This window comes from Psammomys obesus, unplaced genomic scaffold (genome assembly GCF_907164565.1).
Source record: "Psammomys obesus unplaced genomic scaffold, mPsaObe1.curated_primary_1811, whole genome shotgun sequence".
NCBI lineage: Eukaryota > Metazoa > Chordata > Mammalia > Rodentia > Muridae > Psammomys > Psammomys obesus.
The window spans coordinates 2,473,145-2,492,819 of NW_026596166.1; the positions used below are offsets into that span (position 1 = coordinate 2,473,145).

General features: G+C 37.6%; 1 protein-coding gene across 9 annotated transcripts in view; it reads right to left on the reverse strand.

Annotated features, from left to right (window-relative positions):
* Gphn (gephyrin) overlaps nt 1-19,675 on the reverse strand; it is a 437,068-nt gene that overhangs the window by 20,155 nt on the left and 397,238 nt on the right. For all 9 annotated transcript variants that reach the window (XM_055595378.1, XM_055595377.1, XM_055595376.1 and 6 more), the window contains 2 exons: nt 10,989-11,076; nt 3,003-3,076 (listed from right to left, as the gene is read on the reverse strand). In XM_055595378.1, the coding sequence (XP_055451353.1) occupies nt 3,003-3,076; nt 10,989-11,076 (162 nt within the window). The remainder of the gene's footprint in view (nt 1-3,002; nt 3,077-10,988; nt 11,077-19,675) is intronic.

A 19,675-nucleotide genomic window follows, 5' to 3' on the forward strand; every position in this document is an offset into this window, starting at 1 on the left:
CAACTGATGTGGTGCTGGGTCTCTCAACTCAGGTCACCTTTCTTGTGTGGCAAGCACTTTACTGACTGAGCCATGTAACCAGTTGCTGGAGTATATTTTTCTTTAAAACCAAATACATAATTATATTTGGAATGTGCTGTATATAGAAACGGGCAAAGCTAACTTAATTGATTTTGTTTCTTTTTGTTCCACCAGCAAATACAACAAATTACCTATAAGTCCTTCTTACATTTAGGTAACTTTAAGATCTGAGCAGTTAAAGGAAGTCCACTTAAATGACTAAGTCAGTTTGCTGTAGCAAAGTAGCTCATGGACTATTGTGTTTAAGGCCAATATCAGGTATAAGGACACTTTAAATTTTCTTTTACACCCAAAGAAAAGTGCCTTTTCTCCAAAGGCACTCCCTTAAAAATCATATTTACAACAGAACATTTCATAGTCAGGCATTACTATCACAAGTATCTTGTTGCTGGAAGTATGTTACTTCTGGAAAGCCATTTTCTTAGAATTCAACACATACTGTGCAATCCAAAATCAGAATTAACAGCATTTATGTACTGACTGAGGTCCCAAAGTGAACGGATTTTAGGGGAGAAGAAACACAAGTCAGTGAAGCACTCCTTAAGTTGAGAGTGGTAAACAATGAACTAACGACCACAAAAGTCACCACCACAAGCTGTGTTTAACATCACAGATATCACGCAAGTAATTCTCCATAGCTGGAAATAAGTTATATCAGCTTCCTTTCCTACAAAGGAAACAAAATCAAATCTACATATGAGAAGTTCACTGACTTGCTTTGAGGATATATTCTGTGCTCTAATCAATCTCTACCGTCCAAAAGGACAGGGTAAAGGCTCAGCATACATTAGCATATGACAGGCTGTTATTGAATTATTTTGTGCCTGTGCATGTGCATGACAGCATGTATGTGGAAGTGAGAGGACAACTGCAGAGCTCAGTGCTCTCTCTACCCTTCCACCGTATGGGTTCTGGTGATTGGACTCTGATCATCAGGCTTGCTGGCAAGTGCTTTTACCTCCTGAGCCATCTTCCTGGCCCAAAATGATATTTAACTTTTTTTTTTGCTTGTTTTGTTTTTGGAGACAGGGTTTCTCTGTGTAGCCCTGGCTGTCCTGGAACTCAGCCTGAAGATCAGGCTAGCCTTCAACTTGGAGATTCACCTGCTTCTGCTTCCCAAGCGCTGGGATTAAAGGTGTGCGACCACCACCCAGCCCAAATTGTTATTCTGGCATCAAAACCCAGAGTTTCAATAACAAGAAGGCTTTTCCAGTAATAGATATATTGGGGCACATTCAATAATCATGTACAGATATATACTGCCAAGAATCCTATGAAATTGAGGAGAACACCATAGGGATAATTGTGTTTTTTAAAGATTTATTTTACTCTATGTGTATGAGTGTTTGCTTACATATGTCTGTGCATCATGGGCACACCTTGTGTCTGCAGAGGCCAGAACAGGGTGTTGAATTCTCCTGGAATCAGAGTTGCAGATGGTTGTGAACTACCATGTAGATATTGGGAACTGAACGTAGGTCCTCTGCAAGAACAGCCTGGGCCCTTAATGGCTGAGCTATTCTTCTTAGCTTTGAACTAAGTGAGGCTAAATTATGAGGGTAAAGCCTAATCCTTATCCTAGACCTGAAACCCAGTGCTAACAAGCCTCGGGGGCGTTAAGAGAGCACACTGGTATTTGACTTACAACAATGTTAAGTTCCCACGCTACTCTTTCTCATAGTTCATATGAGCCCCTATCAGAGTAGAATCCTGAGCTAAAGCATCATCACTGTTTTCTGTGACATCCTGGACATGTGCCAAAACACTCTCCCAGACACTGAGATCTGAACAGGTAATCAGAGGTTTACTAAGTAATAGGAGCAGGGAGGATCAGGGATGGCAGCTTTATTGCTTGAAGATCATATGTGTTTCATTAACACTACTATTGGGCATTTTAAATTTATAATTGTAGGACCCCACCAGTTCTTTCTTAAGAGTTACTAGTTTCAGGAAATGTGAAAATCTTCCTGTATGGTTATTTTACTTTCTTCTTGGATAGAATGGGAAGCAATGCTAAATACGTTATGAAGTACTTATGTGAAGGAGTCTGAATCTAAGTCTTTACAGATAACAGAGAAACGTGCTCCATATAACCCAAGGAGGCAATCACCCTATCTACTACACAGGAAGAGTGAGACAGTTTCTCCAACAAGTCAATGGCAAAAATAAAAACCCAAACCAGAAAACACCAAGATAACCACCACCACTAACACTCTTAGATCCCAAATCTAACTACAAAGGTTCAGGAAGAAATAAATATTTAATAGAGATTTAATCATTAAGTGCAATGAATAGACTTTCCTTAAATCCTAAATTAGAGCAATTATTAAAAAAGCATTCTCCTCTTGACATTTTAGATATTAGATAATATGAAAAATTATTTTGTTTGATAAGATAATTAACATCAGACAATGCATTAATTCTTGTTCTTATGATTTATCAAAATGACATGATGTCTAGAATTAGCTTTAAAACAATCTAGTCTCCCTTCCCCAAGATGTTAGGGAATTGATGAGGTAAATATAAAAACATGCTAGTAGTTACCGACTTCAGTAATAGACATATGTTTGGGTTCATTATTTTTCTACTTTCCTATATATTTGATAATTTTTATGCTAAAATATTTTAAGAAAAAATGAAGGTGTAGGGAGAAAGAGAGGGAAAGGCACTAAACATGGTAATTAAAAAGGAAACAAAATTAGAAAATTTCTTTGCTTTGCTTTTACCAAACTCTTGGATTCATAAGAAGAAATCTTATTTCAAACTGGAACTGTACAAATGAGAAGCATTCTAGCACTAAAATATTTTCCTTATTAAAATGAGTAACACTTAATAAAAAGTATAAAGACCAAGCATTTAAAACTTGATTAGTTAAAGAAACCCAAAGTAACCTAATATATTAGATAAAATTATTTCCATACCCTGGCTTCATAAAAACCCTGCCAAAATGGATCTGAGCATGAAGATCAATGTCCAGCACCTGCTTGAGATAGTCCTGCAAATATTAAAAAAAGTTATTTATTTTCAAGCATTTTAGTATCAGACTTTTAACATATAAATGAAAATAAAATTAATTTATGATTGAAAAAATATCTTTGCCAATTTAATGAAGCTGATATGCTTAACTCAACTATTCATTCCTTATTCATTCATTTACTCATTTAATAATTATTTTGGGGGTGGTTTGTGTATGTAAAGTATCAATTGAGGCTAACGGGGATATAACCCAAATAAAAGAGACAGTTTCCCTGCCTTTCTAGAAAGTATATTAAGATACCAGAGGTGGTGCCATAAAACCTGTGATCCCAGTACTTGAGAGGAGGAGGTAAAAGCATCACAATTTCAAGGACAGCCTGGGCTAGATAGTAACATTTTGTTTGTTTAGTAACACTTTGTCTTAAACACACACACACACACACACACACACACACACACACACACACACACATACACATACAAAGAAAATTATAGTCTAGTAGAGGATGGCAGATAATAACTAGAATAGCCATAATACTGTTTTTATTTGATTTTTTTGTCTCTGAGATAAAATTTTATGACCATGAAAGGCATAATAAAGAAGTCTTAAAAAGTTGGGCTTGGTGTGGCAAGATATGCCCATGGTTATAATAGTTGTACAAATGTTATGGGGTAACAAACTGTTCTCTGACTAAAAAGATTTAACCCATGTCCTACACAAGGAAACAAATTCCTGGTACTATAAATCTGGCCAACCATCCACAGCTGGGGAGCTTACAGGTCCCAGAATGAACCTAGTATTATCATTCTGCTAAGTTACCACTATATTAAACTGTCATCTAACTTCATATTTCTCATAGGTTAGTGCAACTATCAGGCCTCATTAAAGAAATTTCTTTGTTCAGTCAACACAAAAACTCAAAACTGGTCAAAGTGCAGGAAAGATGTGTAAATGCTCAGCAACAGATAGACTGTCTATATTAAATCCCTTTCCTAGGGCTCAGGGACCATTGCAGAAGAGGGGGTTGAAAAAGTGAGAGTCAGAGTCAGGAAGGGCAGAGTGATACAATGTCTTCTGTACATAACAGGCTTGATGCACTCATGAACTCACAGGTGTTGTAGCCTGTGTAAGACCTGAACTCTTGAGATCAAGCCAATCAACAGTTTATGACAGTGGGAAATGATTCATGAACCTGCCTCCGAGAAACTATCAACAACCGATGGTTTCTGGGGAGGCTGAGGCAGCTCCTGGTTGGTCAAGCACACACTAGCAATGCCATTATACTCATCCCTGCGGGAGCAAGATCCTTTGAGATACAACAGACCAGCTCTCTTTCAGTCTTCTTTCCATTCTTTCTTCTTTTGCTTGGGGGGAAGGCAGGGTTTTGTTTTGCTTTTGTTGTTTTGTTTTGTGTTGCTTTTGTTTGGTTTTGGTGAGGCAGGGCTTTTCTGTGTAGCCCTGGCTATCCTAGAACTTGCTCTGTAACCAGGCTAGCCTTGAATTCAGATACCCACCTGGCTCTGCCTCCCTCTTTAATCTCTGCGGGGATCAAAAGGTGTGCGCCTTTTAAACCACTCAGTTCCAACTCATTTTCTAATACTTAAGTATATTTGTTTTTGGACAAAGCCTTGATTTTTTATTAACAAAAGTCCTGTGTTTTCTAGCACTCTTTAACAACTCTTTGTGTCTTCAGTTAATTCTTATGCCTACATGGTAAACACTGACTAAAGTAGGTGTTTCTCTTACCTTCATTTTCAAAGGAATATTTTTCTGGATATAAGTTCCACATTAGCAGTACATTTCTTTGAACTTTGGAAATGCAATTTTATTTTTTTCTGGATTCTCTCACTTAAATTTATGTAATTTCTGTTAGTTTTATTTTATGTCGTGGTAAAGTACTCTGGTGGGATTGTTCATTGTTACTATTTTCAGTACTTTTTCAGGACTACCCAGGTGTGGTTTCTTTGCAGTTATCCCAGTTTTGACTAGCAGAGCTCCTGGCAAGTACTGGCTTGTTGTCTTTTACTCGTTTTAAAAATTCTTTGTCAGGGCTGGGAGATAGTTCAGGCAGTAAATTGACTGCTATGCAAGCTTGAGGAACTGAGTTTATATTCCCAGCACCCACCCAGAAAGCCAGGCTCAGTGGTATATACTTCTAATTCTATCCCAAAGGATGCAGAGAAAGGTAGATCCTTGGAGTTTTTGGACTAGTTAAACATTTTTTTAACCTAGTTAAACTGGTCAGCTTCAGGTTCAGTGAGATACCTTATCTAACAAAGAAACAAACAAACAAAGAAACAAACAACAAAAAAAGATAGTTCAAGTGTGTGCAGAAACGCAAACACACACACACACACACACACACACACACACACACACACACACACACACACACACACTACCAGTATCTCTAAAATATAGCTTATGCTCACTTTCTCTAACTTTTTTTGCTAAGATACTTTATCATATTTGTTTCATCCACTTCCATATTTTCTAGTTTTTTTTTTTTAACTCATGGATTTCAATTTCTAAAGTTCTCATTTTTGTTACTTTTTCTCAAATATGTAACAGTTTCTAGAGATACATGTGAGAAATACAAATATCAATGTCACTTCTAGGGCTCTTTCATAAAAATTTCTTTTCTCAATTTTAAGTCATTTTGCTAGAAAGCTCTGGATAATGACATATTTCTACAGAAAAGTTTTTGTTTTCTTTTAGTGTTCACTTGAGGTAAACTCAGATTGTCCTGCTTATCCAGGGACTGAAATAATTTTATACTGATTTCAGTTCCTTTAAAGGCTTGATTTTTTTTTTTTTTTTGTCTTGAAGAAGAACAATGCCTGAGATATTTTCCAGATAATTCCTCCATGGAAAACTTTTAATTCTTATCTTCCTTTTCTTCTTTCCTTTCTTTTTGGAGACAGGGTCTCACCATACAGCCCTGGCTGATATGTAACTTGCTATATAAACTAGGCTGACCCGAAACTCACAGAGATATATATGTCTGCCTCTGCTTCCGAAGTGATTGGTTAAAAGTGTGCCCAGTTAAACCTTGGATGCTTAAAGAATTATGAAAAATTTCCTTAGTTCATTAGCTTCTCAGTTACTGTTTTAAGCTTGGCTTCTTGATCTTTTGTGTCATATCTCCTGCCCCAACAACACCCTGGAGATTTGTGATTTTTTTTTTCTTTTTTTGAGAAAAGGTCTTTTGATGTATTTATGTAGTCCAGGTTGGCTTTGAATTGAAGACAGGTCTCAGGCTCTGGTGGAGTTACCAGCAGATGCTACTATACTAAGTATCACGAATTCTGTGTGCCGAGAATATAATGGTCAAACAGGACCTTGATCCAAGCAGACTAGATTACATATTTAACTAGATGAAAGCAGCCCTCCCCACGAGTAGATTAAGAAAATAAATGCCATCTGTGGTACACGCTACGATGGAAACAACCAGGCTCTGCAGGAGGACTAGGAAGGTAGGCGAGAGAACTAGCAGAGGCAGAAGAGGTGGTGATGTATTAGTTGAACCCTGACGGTCAGGGGGATCCCGGCATGCAAAATCTTGAGGAAAGACAGTGGATTTATAGAATTTTGAAAGTAATTTTTCAAGGTAACTAAATAATCTAAAATCTTGAACAGATAGTAAGTTAACTAGTGAATAATTGCCAGATACTTAGGTAATTTCTATGTAAGATGTAATACTAAACCACTGATTCCTAACTATAGTGAACAAATTTTTAAGAATGTAGCTTGCTTATTTTTATATGTTATGGAGAGCTCAAAACTTTAGAAGTGACTTTCATTTGCCGTGTTTTATAAAAACTATGTCTAAACAAAGCTTTAGGTAGAACTGAATTTTAGTTAACTCAGTGAAGTTACTATGGTGTCTGTGTGTATGTGTGTGTGTGTGTGTGTAGTGCTCTTGCATGTGCAGCCAGAGGTTGACTTTAGATATCTCCCTCAATTGCTCTCCACCTTTTTAAAGAGAATTATGTAGGGGAGGGAAGCGGAGAGGAGAAGATGGAAAGGAAGGGGGATAGAAGGAGAAGAAAGGGGAAGTGAGGAGAGGAAAGGGAGAAAGAACAAAAGCATGAGTGGATGTGTGTGTGATCATGCTAAGGAGCCCATGTGCAGGTCAGAGGACAACTCCTGGGGATTGGTTCTATTCTTCCACTATGTGTATTCTAAGACTCAAATTGCCTCACTAGGCACGGAAGCAAGCATTCTTACATGTTGAGCCATCTCATTGACCCTTTCCACCTCAGTTTTTAAGTGATTTTATCACTGAACCTGGAGCTAACTGGTTTGGGATCCTATCTTGTCTCCACTTCCACACCTGGTGCAGCTTGCTGCTGGCACTTGTTCTTGTGTTCTGGAGACCTGAATTCAGGTCCTCATGCCTATGTTACAAGCACGTTACTGACTGAGCTTCTCCCCAAGCCATGTGTCTTTGATATTAATGTTTTCCTACAACATGAAAATTATTTTCAGATAATCTTCCTGGTAGCGTTTATACTTACTTTGGTTCTGATTAAAGAAACACACACACACAAAAAAAGAACAAAGATCATTTACTTATGAGTGAGTAAAACCTGTCCCAAACTTGTTATTTATAAGCATAGTAAAAATATTAATTGATATTTTAGGTGTATCAGTGTCTTGTCTACATGTATATTTATGTACCTCATGCCTGTGGAGGCCAGAAGAGGGCATGAGAGCCTCTGGAACTATAGTTCCAGATTTTTGTGTGTCACCATATAGGTGCTGTGAACCAAACCTGGGTCCTCTGGAAGAGTAGCCAGTGCTCTAATACATACACAGACTCTTCTCCAACCCTGTTCTCTTATTTTTAAAGTTTTTTCTGTTGGTTTGAAAAATTAGGTAATTTTTTAGCCTAAAATTCAGACTCAAGTTTAAAAGAAAGAACATTTTAGAATGTATTTACATTTAAAATTATCTCCAAAGTTGCTAGGAGACCACAGGTGAGTTCTTGCTTCTTATAAAAGATAGAAATAGTTAGGCTTGTTTGATGTGCTGTTCTTTTAAGACTTTCATGGGAGAAGCTGCCTTGTCTAAGAGATGCTCAGTTGTCCTGAGGTTAGATTCCCACAGGGAAACTGGTATTAACACAAATACTGTGACAAATACACAGAAACTGTGACAGTTAATTAAGCCTTACATCAATTTGATTGGACTGATCAATGCCTAGATTAGTCAAGCACACCTTTGGGAGTATCTGTGAGGAGTCTCCACAAAGGACTCACTATGTGAGACAACTGTGCTTTGACACTGAATACCATCAGAAAGAATAAAAGGGGAAAAGGAGAAGACTGAATTGTGTGCTGGTCTCTGGGCTTCCTGGCCTCCCTGATGTGAGCTGTTGTGTGTCATCAGGACGTCTCTGCCATGATGGACTGACACCCCTGAAAACAACAGCTACAACAAAGCCTTTCTCCCTTACATTGTTTATATCAGGTATTTTATGAAAGTGATAAAAAGTGACTAACACAGTTTGCTTTACATGAACTCTAGAGATTTGACAGATAAAATCTTTGTAATTTTACTATCAGAGGAAAGATGAACCATTCCTCAGTATGGTCTCAAAGTCAGTTTTTCTGATTTAGCCTCAAAGAGCTAGGATTAGAAGCATATGCCATCACAGCTGGATTAAAACTTCTATGAAGTTGTCTTCCCAAAACAGAATTCACACAGTTCTGACAACTTGCCAGACCACCTTGCAGGGGAGACTGGAATTGAATTAATAATGGGTCAGTGATGAGTGGGCCACTTCCTGTCAGGATCCTGAAGATAGACTTGTGGCTGGGAGGTAACTGGACTTATTTATTCTTCTCAGTGTGGTCAAGCTGTGTAAGTCTACTTTTTCTGTTTCTCATCATTGCTTATTTAACTAGCCTGCTGAAGAAGACAGCTGACATCTTTGCTAGCACTAATAGAGTAGATTCAGAAGAGTACATCATACACTTACAGCATTATAGCTACAACTGTCATGCCTGTGTGTATTATCTGCCTCTCTAGAGGTACCAGAAAAGACAAACTTCAGGTTTGCAGTGGCATTATTCCACAATTAGCTCCTTAGAAACTAAGGTAAATTCTGTTTAAATTAATCCGGGAAATACATTTAATCTTAAGCGCCCTTTCTTCAGGGTGCACTCTTGTGATACTGACAGCAACCTGATAATGAAAACATGATACAAATCATTTCTGATAGTGCTCCCACAGTACAAATTCCAAACCCAGCCTTTGGATTTCATGAGATGTCTATATGATATGCTTTATCTGGTGGTAAGGCTTCTGGGAGACTTTGGGAAAGACTTACAAAGCTACTTTTGTGTAGCAAGAGTACTAGCCACACTGTTAACACTTCCCTTCTAGAGACAGTTTGAAAGAATAGTCTTAGACTGAGACTCTTTTTCTTTTATAGTTTTTGGAAGTTAAAACTCTGGTCTCAAAGAGTCTAAAACTGAAGTTGTGAATGGAAATGCAGGTGTTTTCTGTTGAGGTTACTGAATTTGTTCTCAGAGACAACAGAATTCATAGACCAGGGTCATGTTGTAAGTTTAGGTCATTACATAGCTGAAGGGAGCAGGGTCCAAGATCATATATATAATTACATGTATTATATATATCCTTATATCCTAGAAAATATGAATTTTAAAATCAGGCATGGTAGCACATGTGTCTATCACTCTAGAGCTGGAAGCAGAAGGACCAGAAATTCAAGGTAATCCTTAGCTATGCAGCAAGTACAAGGCTAGGCCGGATTATATGAAAGCTTGCCTCAAAAGAAAATATGAATTTTGATAAAACTATTATGATGACATTATTACTACACTCTTTTCCATTTAAGTCATTACTATGAGATACAAGAAAATTTATGAAAGAATAGACTGGCAAAACATTTCTAAAATATTTTTGAGACAAAACATAAATTTGATTATTATAGCCAGGAATATTTTACTTTAATAACATTATTCAATGGGTCTAATAATAATAAGCTAATATTCATTAAGACATACAAATGTAGTGATATTTCAATGCTCAGTCTGAGATTAATATAGGATTATGATATACTATGTACAAAATACCTATGTATATATATTTTCATTGCAATTATCATTTATGAGTTCTGTAAAGAAGGTGACAGGAACCCCATCCTTTGTTTCCTATTATTGGGAGGGGAAGCTGAAGAATTCTGATAAGATTTAGAATATATGGTAGGTGAGAGGGTTGCCTCTCTGTGAGGTCATGTTCAAATTGAAAAAAGGTGGATCTTTATCTTGGGCATAAATACAACATATAAAGGAAGTCCTAATGTAAAACTAAGTGAAAAACAAATGTCTCCAAGGAATGAGCAAAAAAGTGCTCTACAACTTGTGGTATTTTCTAGGCTGTTCCTGATGTAAGCATCCTGACTAATTTCATGGCATCTTTTTAAGAAAGATCCACTTTCTGAAGCCTTCATTTCATGATTTCAGCTTTCTAGTTAGTGTTAACTATCAACTTGAGACAGCCTAGAACTACCTGAAAAAGGAGTCTCAGTTGTCTTAATCAGGTAGGACTGTGGGCATTTCTGTGAGGAATGGTGTTAACTATTAATTGATGCAGGAGGTTCCACCTACATGGTGGTACTGTCCTCTTGATATGTGGTCCTGGGCTAGATAAGGAAGCTAGCTAAACATGATCCTGCAAGCGAGCCAGCAAGCAGCATTCCTTCATGGTTCCTGCTGAAGTTCCTGCCTTCATGCCCCTTAATGATGGACCTGGAGGTGTAAGCCAATTAATTCTTTGCTGCTCTATGCTGCTTTGGGTCAGAGTATTCTATCACAGAGACAGAAATCAAGTCAAAACACTATCAGAACACAATAGTAGACCAAAGTGACTAAACCTCATGAACTCTATCTTTCCATACCTTTTCCCCCATGGATACACCTCCTGACGTGATGATGACATCAGCGCGGCTGATACCCTCGTTCAAGGCATTGAGTAAGTCATCTGGGCTGGAATAAAAAAGATAAGTCTGTTAACATACAAAGGGAATATGCAGTGCTAACTGAAAACTACTTTATAAATCCTGAGTTTACATTATCATAAGCATAATAATGTGTTCTGTGTGAAGTGGGAGTAAAATGGGTCTCTACAATTAAGAGTGTACAAGTATTAATGTAGAAAAAGAACCTTGTAAAATGCTGAAGTAGTGGCTACTGGTACTTTCACAGGGCTTTTTGTTCAAACTATGCAGTAGAAAGGGGAGATAGTGGATGCTGTAGGATATCTTAATTATTTTAGTTTGCCTACAAATATCCCATGTACTGAAAGTCACATGTCCTTAGAACTCCTGGGAATAAAAGTATAGTTAACCACCCTAGGTGTTGACAAGATCACATAAGACCCTTTAGAGAAAATCAGATGTGGTTCATGCCTGTTATTCTAGCATTTAGGAAGTTGAAGCAGGAGGATCACTGTAAGTCTGAGGCCAGCTTAGGCTGCACAGTGAAATCTTGTCTTAAAAAGAAAACCCGAATAACAAACGAACAAAGAATCTTTAAAGCAAGTGACTTGGAGCCTTTAAAAATAAGCTAGATTCTGTCAGGCAGAAAAAAAAAAATGGGAAAGGTAGCTTTATAAACAAAAGAAATTGCGCTGGCAAGAGCCTTGGAAGAGCAACTAAGCCAGATCAGGTAGATAATGGCCTGGCTAGAGTGAAGAAGGACTTAACAGAAATGATGAGGTAGGATACGATGATTTTAGAAGTTCCTCAAGCTTGAAAATGTGAAGTCTTTCAAACAGGAAGTGGAAGGGGGAACCCCAAGGTCTATGAAGAGCCAATAGGAGTTTATTTGGGAAAAGAAAGGATAGAAAAAAGAAGAAAAGCTGTATGAACTACCACTTTGGAAATCAATCTGGTGCTTTCTCAGACAATTAGGAATAGTGCTTCCTCAAGATCCAGCTATACCACTTCTAGGCATATATCCAAAAGAGGCTCAAGTACACAACAAGGACATTTGCTCAGTCATGTTTGTAGAAGCTTTATTCATAATAGCCAGAAGCTGGAAACCACCCTGATGTCCCTCAACGGAGAAATGGATACAGAAATTGTGGTACATTTACACAATGGAATACTACTCAGCAATTAAAAACAAGGAAATCATGAAATTTGCAGGCAAATGGTAGGATTTAGAAAAGATCATCCTGAGTTTGGTATCCCAGAAGCAGAAAAACACACAAAGTATATACTCACTTATAAGTGGATACTAGACCTGTAAGAGGATAAACATACTAAAATCTGTACACTTAAAGAAGATAAACAAGAAAGAGGACCCTGGGTAAGATGATCAATCTTCACTTAGAAAGACAAATGGGATGGACATTGGAAGTAGGAGAAAACAAGTAACAGGAGAGAAGGCCTCTGAAAGACTCTACCTAGCATTGTATCAAAGCAGATACTGAGACTCATAACCAAACTTTGGGCAGAGTGCAGGGAATCATAGGAAAGAAGGGGGAGTTAGTATGACCTGGAGAGGACAGGAGCTCCACAAGGACCAAATATATTTGGGCACAGGGGTCTTTTCTGAGACTGTTTCCCTAATCAAGGACCATGCATGGATATAACCTAGAACCCCTGCTCAGATGTAGCCCATGGGAACTCAGTATCCAAGTGGGTGCCCTAGTAAGGGGAACAGGGACTGTTTCTGACATGAACTCAATGGCTGGCTTCCCCTCATTCCCCCGAGGGAGGAGCAGCCTTACTAGGCCACAGAGGAGGACATTGCAGGCAGCCCTGAAGAGACCTGATAAGCTAGGGTCAGATGGAAGGAGAGGAGGACCTCCCCTATCAGTGGACTTAGAGAGGGGCAGGGAGGAGATGAGGGAGGGAGGGTGGGATAGGGAGGGAATGAGGGAAGGGGCTACAGCTGGGATACAAAGTAAATAAACTGTAATTAATATAAAAATAAAAATTTAATTAAAAAGTAAAGGGACAGAATAAATACTGGAGATTGAGGATAAGCACTTCCTTTCAGCAAAGAGGGCAAGTAAGTGTACCAGGCCCCTCCAAGGTATGTGTTATATCTAGTTCATACTGTCCTTTTCTGAGAACTTGTTACTTGTGGAAGAAAGTAGTGTTTACCTTCTGTTTGATGAAGATCTGGCACAGACATCTGAAAAGAGGGTAAGCTTGGCTTCTGATTTTCTAGGTTTGGCTTATTCCTTCCACCAGATAATGCTATAACCTCCCCCAAATTCCTCCTTTGCTTACAGCCACTTGAATAGAAATTTGTCTTTTACTGTGACTGAATGTGTTTCCCAAATCTCCCATGCCTGTAAAGCTAGATATCCTGTTACCTTAATGAACTACTTGATAAGGGAGGGGGCAGGAATGTTAGCGATGCCAAATGGATTGAGCCTGCCCGAGCTTAAATCCTGGCGCTACTACTTGCTAAATGTTAAAACTCTTAGACAAGTTGGTAAACCTCTTTTGCCTCAGTTTTCCATCTATAAACTAATAATAATACAGCAACTACCATAATGAATGTTGCAACGTAAAAAACAAAAACAAACAAACAAACAAACAAACAAACAAAAAACACTAGGAATAGTAACCAGAACATCTGAGTTTCTAGGAAAGGTTAGTTGTCATTTATCCAAAATTCTGGCAAAGCACTTTTAGGATGCCAGACTTTTTTTTTTTTAAGACTGGAGGCAGTCCTAGGTTGAGATTTAAGTACATTATAGAGTATATGTGAAAGGTCCAAATGGCGAGGCAGGTCATTTTCCTGCTTCAATCACTGGTGTTTTGGATCTCAGAAGTAACTGCCTAAGGAAAATAAAAATTTGCAAAGTGCTTTGTGGGAGGTTCTGCCTACCAATATAGGAACTATTTTCAGTTCTTCAGTTAGATGTACAAAAGTACTCATGTGTTTACTGAAGGCAGAATCCATGATAAAAAAAAAATCTGTAAAATTATTTTTAAAGTTGAACTGATTAGGTGAGCATGGAAGAAGGATTGCACTGAACTAAGCATTCTAAGCAGATCTCATCATCCTTTTTCCTTTTGATTTAGGGGAAAGGACAAAGAATTATTCTGTTATGTGGTAGAAATAACATAGTACCATGTAGAATGTAGTTCAGGTGAATATCAAGATAGTACAATTTGGTGCTGATACAAGAAGACATTTGTTAATTTTGCCAACCTATAATATGCTGGCTGTACAAGATTTTGAAAGGTGCTTTGAAACAAAGCATCAATGACCACATATGATCATGGGACTAATGTTTGTAGGTCTTGGCTAGATGATGACTCCAAGGAAGCACACTTTTCAGTCATTTTTCCTTATTCCTTTCATATTATTCTCGAAATCCTTTTTCTATTTTGTAAAAAACAAACAAACATACCAAAACAAAACAAAAAGCCCCTGTAATCACCTAGCCACTAAGATTTCAGAGGTTCACGATATGATGGCACACTCATGGCTTACTACTCAGTAATAAGCTAAGGATTTTGAGTTTTCTTTGACTGTCTTCTAAATAGAGACTTAGGGATTCCTTTCATGGGGCTAAACAATCCCTGTTCAATCTATATGACAGGCTCTCTGGACAGAGAAAAATGTTCATGCTTTTAAACCTAAAACTATAGTTTTTGCTAAGATTCAAAGGTGTGAGTCTACTCCTGTTTTCTATAGACATGAGTTTACTGCTTTTCTACAATGTGGATTTCAATACAATGGTAATACCAATATATCTCCTTTGATAAACTAAAAATTCATATAAACTTCTAGGAGTCAAAGAAATCATAAGACAGGTCAAATGGATTCCAGCTAAGTACAGCCTAAGTTTCCCCACCTGTCTGTTCCTGAGAATGAAAAATTCTCCTGGCCTTTGGCTTCCTCCCCTTCCCTAATTACTAGGAAATTTTAACTTCTGTTCTTAGTCTATATTTGTATTATATTTTTATTTGGCTGATAGACTCCATCCATGGATCACCTGCAGGCTGCAAACTGCTGAGCTCTGGATTTGCTGAAAGCTGATATAAACCAGTCCAGCCAATATGATTGCTCCCTGTCTCTTCAGCTGGATCAGCTAATCAGATGCTTTTCATAAATGGTCCATTGTTCAGCCTTTGACTAACCTCCCAGCCTTCCTGGGCCTTGGCAACAATGTCCTAATGTCCGACAGAAATAGTTACATGAGAGAATACTTTGTCCCTTGCTACCTAACAGGCTAAAATGCTAAATCAAAAGGGAACTCCCTGGCATAGAAGAAAAAATAAGCCAATTGAAATGCCATTAAGCTGAAAGTTATTAAATCCACAAAAACAAATACCTATCACAGGGTCAGATCCTATATGCAACCCTGCAGGGGCGGGGTTTGGGGAGGATGTAATGCCCCAAATTAACCTGTAAGCACCACTTGCCCAAGAACCAGGTAACTTTCTGGATTACTTGGAATTGTAATTCTTAGAAAATAAGAAAGCCTCATGGGAAAGTATAGTGTCCAATAGGTTTGCCCTTATAAATACCTGTAGCACGTTTCTCACCTGGGAAATTTCAGGGAATGGTCCTGACCAAAGTCCGTCTCTTGGTCAGTATTTAATATGTAATAAAGCCTGTTTCAAATCTGGCTCAAATTTGGCTCCAGTGAATCTCAGGACACTAGCCCTAGGCACTGTATAAATGTATGCAAAGAAAGAAACTATGGAAGAAAAAATAAGAATCAGAGAACAGAACAAGATGCCGACAGAGACAAAAGGAATACTATGGGAAAAAGATAGAGGGGAGCAAAAAGAGAGATTTAATTTGTTTTGAAAATAGGCATAGAAATGGAAAAGATTCACAAAGTCCAGATAGAACTGATTAAAAACACATACCCAAGTATGTTCTGATAAAAATTTGGTAATTTCAAGGACAATTTTGAAATCTCACAAATATTCAGACAAAAAGGATACTTTACTAACAAGGGAAACTACTTTTCCTGTAGACCTGTTTTCTCTAATACCCTAAAATAGAAAACAGTAAGTAAGCATAACCATGTCTCTGACAAAAGGTAATCAGTGCTGGATCCTATACTGGCCAGTTGGGATGCAAAAACATTTGAAAAATACAAATATTCAGATAACAAACCATTAAGTAATATTCTAGAAAAGTACCAATAAATGAAAAAGTGAAATAAAGAGAGGGCTCAGGTAGAAGAAACTAGGATAGAGTTCAGTAGTGAATACATATCCACTTATTCATACACATTCATTTCTGAAAATAAACAGCTAAACTGAAATAGATAATGACTGAATAAACTTGGGAGTTAGATTTTTTTTTTTGTTAAACATGAATTTAAAGTATAGAGATGTACTGTAAAAGAACATTATTAAACCTAGAAATTTTAATGCATTTAATAAAACATCCTTCAACATTACCTAAAGGTTAAGGAGTAGATGGAAGAATGAGAAAAGTAAAAGTATTCTAAGGCTCTCATGTGATTGGTATAGGTGTGCATGGAGGAAATGAAAATGTTTGTAGGAGATATCCAGTGTCTCCTTTTTATATTATAGTGAATAGAAATTAATTAGTGAAAATAAAATAGTAACTATATTTGACTATGAGGATTACTGTTTGGGAGGAAAACAACAAAGGGAACTAGGATGGCATAATTTCCAAAAATAATAAAGGATAAAAGAGAGCAAATAATATCTGAAGCCAAGCAACAACAGAGCCAGGAAAAAAACAATAAAGTTGTATAGCTAATTAAGAAAGTTAAGATGTAAGCAAAAAATAAAATTCTGGTAATCATTTATGCAAACTTTCTGTGAGCCAAATGAACCAAAGATGACAGTAAACATTGTATCATCATTATCACCATCCTGTTCCTCAATAAAAACCCCTTTTAGATTAAACACACACACACACACACACACACACACACACACACACACACACACATACACACACAGAGTTTTCCTTTATTTAGTTCTGACTTAAATGCTATTTATGATCATAAAGTATTTAGTGGTATTTTCTCTTCCTTTCTCAGGCTACATTATTTGCAATAATATCAGTATAATTGTTTAATCCCAAAGCTACTATGGAGAGATTGATTTAAAAGCATAGGTGGGAAAAAGGTGCATCTATATCTCAAAGTAAATCTATCAGAGAATTAGTGTGACTTTCTGAAGACTATATGTACTAGTCAGTTTTTGTGAAGAATATACTTCTAAAGAGTATGCTATGGCTTTGTCTGCTAACTAACAACCTGGTTTCAGAGGGTGCCTGCTTCATTAAAATGCCTTTGCTTCTGAAAAGTTGACTCGGCTACAAATGATTATAATCCTAAGTAGCAGAAAATTCTTTGTGCTTCACTATGAAGTCTGCTGTGAAATTCAAGATCAAGACAGAGCCTTTAACCAAGATTAGGGTTTATAAATTTCAAAGTGCTCAGAATGGGAACGGGGCTGTCCTGAGAAAGAGGGAGGCAAATACAAAAGAAGATGGGAGGAGGGTAAAGGTAACTAACGGTATACAAGAGATATGACAGCAGAAATGGGGAAGAAGAGTAAAATAAAAGAAAGGATGCCTGAAAAGCCACAGAAATAATTAACTATTTACTTAAGAATAAAACACCACTATACTATACATAATTCTGTATATAAATATGCATATATAGCTTTAATGAGTTTTTCTCATCTGGGCTGATGGTGCTTCCTCTAAGAGCCAAAGACCACCTAGCAAAAACCCCAATACCATATACAAGAAGCCCTCTATTGAGTTGTTGGCCAGGGTTGTCTAAGGTCTCTCAAAACATACAGTCTATTGCCCTTGGTTCCCTCAAGAGGTGGAAGATACAGTTCCTATTGCTGATGAGACCATGCACTTCAGAAACAGGACCCAGAGACCCCAGAGTGAGAAGTGACCTGAATGTCCCTTCCCTGATGACTAGCTTTCATGGTACCTGAGGCACTATGTACTGTAACAAAGGAGGAGGTAACCAAAAGTCATACCTAGCTGTGACACCTATGAACCAGCATGGCACAATAACCGTAAGAGGGCAATAGTGTCACACATACCTTGATTGAAACCAACAGCTCTCTAATTGGATTTAAGGCACACTCAACAAGAAGGAAACCATGCCTGGTATTAGAAACAATCCCTAACAGCAATTTATAAATGGTTGTTGTTATAACTACAAATAAGTGTAGTCTTCACCCCTCATCAACGAAACTTCTCTTTACAGCAGATGGAGACCATTACAGAAAACCAGTCAAAACGCAGAGTTGTGGAGCCCAGTGCCAAAGGATACCTCTGCACAACACTCCCATACTTAAACCTCAGGGAGCTTTGTGGAAGAGGGGGCAGAAAGACTGTATGAACTATGAACTATAGAAACCTGTTTTTAATTGTGGTATGGCTCACCTCAGATCCCAGAGCTTTCTGTTTACTGTAAACAAGCACTTGTGGTGTGGCTCAGCCCTCCCACACACCTTTAATCCAAGAACTAAATAAAGTCAACCCTAGGTCAAGAGGCTGAGCAAGCAACCAGCTGGCAGGGATTAAATAGAAAAAAAAAAAAAAAAAAGAAACATTGAGAGAAGCGTATTTTAGACAGCAAAGAGGAGAAGAAAGGTCTTTTTGGCTTTTTCCTTCTGGGATGTGAGCTAAATAGAAAGATCAACTGGGTGCTTTCTCTGCCTCTCTGAGCTAATAGGTTTTCACCCCATCATCTGGGTCCTGAGTCTTCATTGGTAAAATCAAACAACTGGGATTTAACTGTTTTAAAAATAACACTGTAAGAGCCAGAACATCAGGAATTTTGCTGTGAGATTGTATCTCCTAGTAATAGCATAAGCTACACCCATCAAGTCTCACCAACATGACTGCCCAAATGTGAGATGAACAAAGATGACATGAAGGAACATGCCAAAGTGAATGGGGAAAAGTTCACACAGACTCAACCCCACACAAGGAAGCTGTAGGCAACTGAAAAAAAGCTGTCAGTGGGAGAGGTGCCTTTTTCTAGAAAAGAGTGCACCAATTAGTTTTCCAGTGCCAAGCAGTTAGCCCCCAAAACATAGCACAAGTGAGCTGTATTTAGCAATAGCTAATGAAAAACAGTCATGAATTTGTAGGAGAGCAAAGAGGAGGTAGATGGGAGGGTTTTGAGGGAGGAAAAGCAACAGATGAATGTTGTAATTAAAATCGCAATCTCCCCTCTCAAACTTCAAAGTGCTCAGGAAGCAAATTAATATTATTTTAAAATATTTAATATGAAATAGATGAACGATACCTGCTAATTTGTTTTTTTCTTACATCAATAGCAAATTGTATCATTTTAAAATGAATGAAGATGGAAGATAGTGGGAAGTTTCAGGTCTTGAGGATTAAAGAATAAATGCAATTAATAAATACCCAAACAACAAAAGCAGCTTGGGGTATTTACTAATTTCTTTAAAGAGCAAGCATAATGATAAGCATTTTTCTGGGCATTAGTTCATATACAACATAACACATGTGCTATGCTATTTCCCCTGACTTCAGTTCCACTAGGTATTTTGGCACTGTGGAGTTAGAAAGAGAAAAGAAAAAGGCCCAGCTTTGAAGTTAACAAGCTAGTGAG